Source organism: Anopheles marshallii, chromosome 2 (assembly GCF_943734725.1).
Source record: "Anopheles marshallii chromosome 2, idAnoMarsDA_429_01, whole genome shotgun sequence".
In the NCBI taxonomy this organism is placed as follows: domain Eukaryota; kingdom Metazoa; phylum Arthropoda; class Insecta; order Diptera; family Culicidae; genus Anopheles; species Anopheles marshallii.
In genome coordinates, this window is record NC_071326.1 from 72,068,927 (window position 1) to 72,077,696 (window position 8,770).

Genomic DNA, 8,770 nt, shown 5'->3' on the forward strand with positions numbered 1-8,770 from the left:
GCGGTCCCCTACACGCATACAATTGGCTGTATGTGAACACATCCGTACCGTTTGGTTTGCTTTTTGGCGAGCAGTGTTGGCCCATGCTTAATGGTTTTGCTAGTTTCGTTGTGTCTGTTCCAAAGCGGGCCACAGAGTAGCACAACTGATCGTTAGGGTGGTATTGGGTCACTAGAAGTAAAACTCTGTCTAAGCCTAGTTGCCTATCTGCTAGATTGCTTGTTCTTTTGCTAGAAAACACCTCGTAAGAACGTGAAGAAGTAACTCGAAAGTACAGCTACGGTAAGAACAACGGTTCGAACGCGGAAATGGACGCGAAGCGCAGTGAGTTTATCATTCGCATTGGAAATTCGATATCGAATGTGTGGAACGACGATGCGACGAATTGCAGATCGATTTCGACCATTTCTGCTACCTTTTAAAGCCTGCCCCAAAGCCTGTCTGTCTAAGCCCCCAAAAGCCATTGTGTATAGTAGTTGTGTAACCTATCACGAGAGAAGTGCCTAAGAGTTTGGTGATTTGAGTGGAAAGATGCTAGTGGAAAAAGCGACCGGACTGGTACTGTAACTGGAGTAGGAAAACTGTTGAATGAAGCTATTGATGAGTAGTGGAAAAAGCTTTTTCTTTCTCTCTCTCTCTCTCTATCTCTCGCTTGGAGATGTTTTAATTTTTCAAACCGATAGCCAGGAGGCGCACGGGTTGTTCTAAGATTTTGTTGTTGTTGTTTTTTTTTCTCATGTTGGTATTGGATTCCGGTTCACTAAACATTCATATTTCAATATTTATGATTTCATATACACATATATTAACAAACAGTAATGGCTGGTGGATTGGCTTCGTTTGGCTGCACGGCACTGCCCGTCTCTAGTATGTGTTCGTCGCTGCTTCTCGTCTACGAGAACCATCAAACATATATAAATTCGATAAATATGGACATATGTAATGTTTAATGCTTATTCTAAAAGAGTAGGAAGGAGACTCGGGTCCGCCGGGCGTCACCTTTAACGCCCCGGCGGGCCATCCCGTACTGTCACATGCTCGCCTCGGTGCTGGTCGTTGAGCCCTTGCTGTCGCCCTGCAGTCCCGAAGCGCCGTCGTCGTCCCGCGACCCGCCGGCTGCCGCCCGGCCAGCCAATCCGCTGAAATCTAGTTTATACTGTTGGTTTTTGTATGTATGTGTGACGAACATTCAATGTGTATGTGTGTGTTTCGGTGTATGTGTGTATATATGAAAGAAAGTTGGAAAATCGAAAGTAATATATTAGTAACAACGTTTAAAACAATAGTGTACACATTTGCTTTCCATTAGTCAAACCCGAAGCAGTAAGTCAAACAGAAAAAGCAATAGTACCACTAACAAAACATAACAAACACAATTAACACAAAACGAAACTACCATACTTAATCATACAATCAATAAATACTAAACCATTCAATCAAACAAAGTGCTTGCCTAAAGTGAATAAGTACACAAAATAGATACTAAACTAATGTTAAACAAGTTAAAACACACATAAAATTCTTAAAACGAACAAAATGTTTGATAAAAAATTAAAATCTTAAATCAGGCTTCAAATGTCACAAGGAGCAAAATACAAAGCAAAACAAAAACAAAATTTTAAGTTTAATAAATCGAAGCAAAATAAAACCAATTCACAAATAAGCCAAGTTTGCGTTCTGGGACGTGATGAGTAATGTTTTATGACGTTTAAATGTTATTCTTATCACAAAAAAGATTATGATGTAAAAGTCATAGACAGGTTCTTATTTCTTTGCTTCATCGTTTTGGTAACAGTTGACCAGCTGCTTTGCTGAAAAGTGTTCTTATAATTTAACTAAAAATAATATTACAACCAAGTAACGAAATTCATACAAACACAATTACCGAAAATAAATCACAAACACTTTCAATAAAGGTTGAAGATGCGTTACGAAAAGATACGCTCAAAATCAAACATGACTATTCGGCACGAATCCATTCGTCCTTAAGACTCTACCCAAAACGACAAATCTAGATCGGTTTCAACGCGGTCAAAGCCAAAACGACCAGGCTGCACTTTAAATGCAGCCAACACTTGTGCATCAGAACTTTTGTGAGAACTTTTTTTCCAAATGGGGCATTTCGATTCCTTACAGCGTGTTCTTCACTCCTTACTTGAGTGCCCCGACAAAAAGTGCATCCACTTCGGCAACTGTCGGCGGTAAGCTACCACATCGATTTACGTATACCATCGAAATCGTACGACCGACGACGAGCAACGGTGTTATACTTCTGTGTTTTTGTCCAGCAAAAGCAAATGGAAAAGTGGAAAGATGCAACGTGAGATAGTGGTACAAGCCCGGCATGCGCTGAATCTAAGACCCGAAACGTGATCGAGATTTTAAAATCCACTGGTGGATCAATGGTCCTTCTGAGACGCACCGGTGGACAAATTTTTCCTCCTCCCCCTCGGTAGAGTAACGCACAGACAACGTTGGGACAGGCGGGAGCCGACCGGTGTATGGTCGAAATGGGATGGATTTTAAGGTTGCCTGATTGGATTCACGGATATCTCGAGGGGATTTGTATGGCTTTCATCATTTATTAGACGAGACAGTTTCATCTCATCGTACGTAGCGTGGGGTAACTCACGGGATTTTTGAGAAGCCATTCAAAGCGTTGCTATATTCAATAAAAGAATAAAAAGGTTTGTTCATTCTGCCACGAGAGAGACGGAAACAAAAGATACAGCAGTTGTAGGGTAGAAGAAACCCAACACCGGTTCCCTTAAGACTTCAAGAGATCTCTTAAACTCGAGTCTTATTAGTCGACATTATACGATTTACATTGTACATGTTGTCTGAATTATCATGCGGATGATTCTAGCGTACATAAAAAGACAACACTGACACTTCCATAATATCGACGGAAATACGACAAGCATTTGTGGGTAGGTTTTGAGTCGTCGACATCTTCGATTTAGCAATAGCACATGATAGCCAGCAATGTTTGATAGAAGTTGAATCTGTAACAGCTACCGTGATGTTCCACTCCAAAGCATTCGAATCGGTTAGCCCAATTCACTTATTCCCCCTTAAGGTGCCATTTATTCTTAGCTTGCTGGTGAACTGCTGCTCGAGCACGGTGCATTATTGGGTGTTCTACCCAAAGGATTTAGTTCTTGCTTGTGAAGTGTTTTCGCTAATCACTGCCGAATGCATTACTCTAGTTTGTTCTCCCCCGGTTTTCCCACTCCCCGCTTCGTAATCGCACCTCGTTATCGCACACGGTGACACACCCCACCGTTCTGTCTACTATGCCACCGCATTACACAACTCAAACTATCGAACGACGGCGCACTTGACTCTTAGACATACACTTCTCCGTACTGACGTTTAGGCTGAATGCATGCGAATAGATATGAGTCTATATTCAAATTTTGTACGGTGGTTTGGCTGAGAACGTGATTAGCGCTGTTCTTACCCGTTTATACTCACAGGTCAGCTGGCCCTTCACTGCTCCGAGTTGCTGTCCCCGACGGACACAACAGCACCGAGGACGGAATGCGAACAACCGAACAACAACCGAGTCAGATAAAGAGCGCCGCAGCAACGGACGGGTGTATCGAGGGGTGGAAGAGGATCGAGGTTAGTATCGAAAACAGTGTTATCCTGCCGATTGTCCTACGTTTCCAGGGGAACAGGGACCACATGAAGATATGTAACGAATGTGCCATACGAGGTGATTTTTACTTGCGCAGTAAAGACCTAGCAATTGGGCATTATTTTCAAGATAGACAGTACCCTTGCAACCATTCAGCTGTGATGTGATGAGACGAATGAAGCTAGCAAATGATGCCGATGGCACGAATTCGGTGATCACGACAAGCCATGAAGCGTACCACTGTGATCGCGATGAGGGTCGGCTGGGCACGAGAATGCACACGTGGGTGGTTTATTAGTAGCAACAGAAAAAAAACATCATATAAACAGCGTAACAACAACAAGGACATCAATTGTTTGCAGCATGCCTGTGTTCCAATGCGCGAGGCCAGGCATTCCGGAAAAGGCTCCTGAACCATACGTAAGACTCGTCTCATCGGGTAACCACTGTCCATTTGGGTCGCGAATCACTCTTAACTCTTAAGTGCTGCTTTAAAGTTAGGAATGTTGCTAGTTCTAGGGAAGGTTTTTTCAATACTAAAACGAACCAACTGTGTCGGAGGTGATTGTAACGCAATTTCTATGTATTCAATGTACTACAAAGTTCGAATTGTTGGTTACCTGTGTCCTAAAACATTACGTCGTACCACATTGTCGATTGTGCCTTTCCGATACCGTGCCTTTAATAAAAACTTGTGTTATAATATACTCCCCACTCTGGTGTTAGAATCCTAACGAGAAATTATATAGTACCTATGACATAGTCTGGTATGCCTATATCGTTGTCTCAACTCTTGCTTTGCACAAGAATATATTATAAAGAGCTCTTTGTTTTTATTAAGAGAGTCCCTGCCTGAATATACTAGTGTGTATATAATATAAATATTCACATTATTAGATATTTCTTTACAGTCCCTGCCAAAATAATAGAACTATCCCGATTTCTCTATTAAAGTTTTTTACTGATAGATTAATATAACTTCATAAAATTTAGTTCACAAAGGAAACGTTATTAAGTTTTTAATTTCCAAATAGGACAAATCTGCCTTTTTTTCTAAACAAACCATGGTCGTTTAACATTTATTACCGCCAATGATATTAAAGGTCTTGCATTAACGTATCCCATTAAAAAACTATCTAAGACAGATGCCTTAATTTAACTAATTGTTTGCATTATTTTTAAGTGATATAAATCTTGCAATACAAAAATTCTATAAATAACATATCTGAATAATCCTATAATTTTGAGCCGGACTGTACAAATAAATATGATATGTTTTGTTGAAGCATGATATGTATTGATTAGCAACTTTACCTGAACTATTTTTAACAACAATTTTTGACCTTTTTCTATAGTATATATTTTTTAAATTATGTTTTAGTAAATAGGACAAGTATGTAACGCTTCGCGTCACTCTAACACTATTGTTCATTGCTGTTCGAAATAACCATTTCTTTCCCTTATAAGCTTATATTAGGCCATTTGTTCTCAGTCTATGGTGTGTTGCTCGGTTGCAATAGTTTACCGTTTCTACTTGCATTCCTACAGCGATCGGTAATTGTAAGCAACTGCAGCACCTTAAGTGGGTTATAACAATCTTATTAGTAAGCGTCACGTTTACTGCACTTCCGGGACGGAGACGTTCGCCAGCTGTCTGTTCGCGTCTGACCGAACGTCAACCTGCGTCAATTCCCCACCAACGTGCATGCCGCCGCGAATTGTTTTGTCATGCGATTAAGTTCGTTTCGTTTCCGCGAAAGCATTCAAACAGGTTCCCGCGAAACATGCGCCCACAGCCCCTTCGGATCCTTGCGCTTTTCCTTGCACATGTGTATTATTTATAGCGCAACGGGAGGGGTTCCAGTTTCGCACGGGTTCCCACCGTACGGCACTGCACAAACAAAGTTAGGCACCAATCGATTCGAACCCGGTGCAAGTGCACATGCAAGCGAATGAACCAAACCAAGTCACACACGCCAAAAAAAACAACGATCGAAAACAACCGTCAAATCGGCTTACGTTAACTTTCGCCCCGAGCATTGCCATTTCCGTTACACGGCGGGTTTCACTGAAGTGTACCTGCATTTTCCACCTGTAGATTTGCTGTCTGCCAGTGTTCGTGCGGAGGACACAGGGCCCACGGCGGTAGTGATTAGCGTTTCCACGAAATTTGTATTCTTGTTCCGCGCAAAGGTGCAACTGCCGTGGTACGTCTTCCGATGGGGAAATTCATTGCCGTTTTGCAGCAATGTTCGGCGAGCCGAGCCTCGTAAATGGATCGTAATTGAAGGACCTGTGCTTTCATCGCACTTTCCGATCAGTTGTGCGTCATTCAGATCACTTGCTTGAAGTGTCTCTTCGGTCGACTCCATTGTGCAATAGTTGTGTTGCTTTTTACCATCACCCAGCTATTCTTCCTCTCACGGACGGATTATTCGGCATTCGATTCGGCCCGAACTGATGTTGCCTGGGAATGTTGGAAGCGTGCTTCGCGTACAGCTGCCACGCATTACTTCGTCTTAAAGGGCACTTGCTGGGGTAATCGCAACGCGTACTGTGCATCAATTCGGGAGACATTTTTTCCCCACCCGAAATTCCAAATCCAACCGACATTCGTTGAGATGATCCCGGGCGAAAAGTTGGTGTTGAGAGTTGCCAAGTTGTCAAGTTTACAAAAACAAAAATCCCAAAACCGAAACCGGGGATGTGTGCGTGACACATTGCCGACCAAAGTTTCATTATCAAACCATCAGTTGGCAGTTGCAGTGCAGTTGGTGTTTGCGTTGTTGCAAAAACATTGTTTCATGTGTGTTTGTTTGTTTATGTACGAGTGGGTGTTATTATAGCCAGCGATAGAATCCGGTGCCAGGGAGTTGGAGTGCAGTCGGACGCGAAGGTTCGGAGTTGGTTGGAAAGTGCATAAGCGCCAAACCACGAGCAGGAACACCATTCGTTAAAAAACCCATCGTGAGGAGGTGCCGAGGAGAGGGGTGTGTTTTAAAACGAGGAGGAGGTGTGGTGAAGAGAGAGGAAAAGAAGAAAGGCATATAATTAAAATTAAATACTTGTTTAACTACTTTGCAGCAAACGGTGTACTCATGCGCTGTAGGTCAGAGTTTAGAGTGCTCGAAAGTCGAAAATAATAATCACACCACGCACAACACATTTCCATTGCCCCCCCCACGCTGGAAAGTTGAAGTTGTACAACTTAAACCCATTGGCACGATTGTTCTACGCTATTTCGCCCGCCAACGCAAACCGCAGGCCAGCTGATGCAGTGCCCATTCTACCAAACCACTGAGGCAATAGCTTCTACTCAGCTAAACAACAGCCCAAAATTAGTTCTGTGTCACTAAGTGGCATTTAGTTGAGGTGGTATCCATTTCCACAACATGTTGTGCTGAATAGTTTTCCTTTCTTACACTCATTATAGGTGGATGTCTTGTATTAGTTTGCTTTTTCATACTGTTTTTTTATGCGGACAAACACAAGCGAACATACCAAGGTGCAACAAAAAAACCAGTTCCGTTACAGCAGGATCAACACAACAGGGTTTCTACAAGGAGAGCAACTTGGGAGATCGATGAGGACGAGTGAGATTCAGTGTATGTGTTCGTGGTAACCAATCACACTTATCGACTGCAACGAGTCAAGAACGGCTGCACAACTTCACACGATAGTCTTCATTAAGACTATTGCACCTAAGGCACACCCTTCTGCAAATTGCAACGAGATGAACGAGGGATGGAAGTTTTGGAAGATGTCTAGCTAGCTATTGAAGAAGTTACACTCGAAGGTACACCATGGTCAAGTACAATGTTGATTAGAATGAGTGCCTGATATCGTTCCACAGGATGGATACTCGAAAAATGAGCGACGATGAAACGGTTGGCAAACATTACGGACAGACAATAACGACACGGACACATGTTACAACACGCGCGCAGCAGATATGGTGTAGAATGAGCAAAGAGAGCAAAACGTGAACCTGTGGGCGGGATGCAATCAAAACGCCGAGGAGATGGGCAGAGCGTCCTCGGGCGCTGGAGGGAAGGACCTCCTTGTTTTGTTTGGCAGGATATATCTTGGCAGTGTGCTGGTTTTTTAATAGGCATCGACCGTACAGGTATTCGAGAGGTTGGATTTGTTTGCTTTTGTTTGGAGCGCTCGTAATGGTATGCTAGAGACGGTGCTAGCGATACTTGGACAGCATCAATCGCCCCCTGTTCCGCGGATAGCGGATGAGCGGAACTGACGTTTGTTGCGGCAGGTGCGTTACCTTGTCTTTGGCGGACTTCGTGCTAGTGGAGGACGGTTCGATCGAGACGCTCGAGACGGTCGGTACATTTATGAGCCGATTGTCGAACGGGACGCCCGTCAGCTCGAAGATCTGACCACCGGTGGACCGGATGGGTGGGTGTGTTGTGACGCGATGGAGCCAAAAACAAAAATGATGAAATGGAAGAGAAAAAAAAACAGAACAAATGCCAACGACAGTGATTACAACAAGGCGGCAGTGCCAGAGCAGTTGATTAGCTAATTAGGTGAGCCCAGCGATAAAACATCGTTACAATCACCCTCCGCGGGTGTATCGGTTAATCGTATAGATCCCGTCCCCATGTTGCCATCGGGCGCACGCTGCATTTGATCAGCTGTAACCGTTCAATGAGTGCGGTGCGTTCACTCGGAACACCGTTCGATAGCGGAAAGGGTTGCGATTGAATTAAAACACCATCGAGAGCTTTCCTTTTACGCGTGCATTTATTAAAATATGCAACGCCGCTTCCACTACCGTCCTCTACCGACTGGTGGGCTTAATTAATTAACCGTCCCTGTAGAAGGGTCAGAACGCAATTACAACCAAACGAGGTAGAAAGCAAGAAAAACGAGCCACATACACCGAGGGGACTCAAAATGAAAAATAAATACCACAAACTAAATGCGAACCACCCAAATACAGGTAGTTCGATAACCATATCAGAGAGACATACACACACACAAAAAAAGGAAAGCAACGAAAAATAGTTACACATCGAACGGAACGGAACGAAACGGAACGGCGCATGATTAAATAATGAATAGTAATTAAATTATGCAAATGAAACCACATGGTTTCGTTCGAGCTGG

General features: G+C 43.3%; 1 protein-coding gene across 1 annotated transcript in view; it reads right to left on the reverse strand.

Moving 5' to 3' along the window:
• Positions 1–806: 806 nt before the first annotated feature.
• The window catches only part of LOC128709946 (alpha-catulin), a 51,016-nt gene continuing 43,052 nt past the window's right edge, over positions 807–8,770 (reverse strand). The window contains exons 12-14 of the mRNA XM_053804981.1: positions 7,923–8,033; positions 3,464–3,508; positions 807–1,156 (exon numbers count right to left, since the gene is read on the reverse strand). Of these exons, the coding sequence (XP_053660956.1) occupies positions 1,031–1,156; positions 3,464–3,508; positions 7,923–8,033 (282 nt within the window). The 3' untranslated portion in view covers positions 807–1,030. The remainder of the gene's footprint in view (positions 1,157–3,463; positions 3,509–7,922; positions 8,034–8,770) is intronic.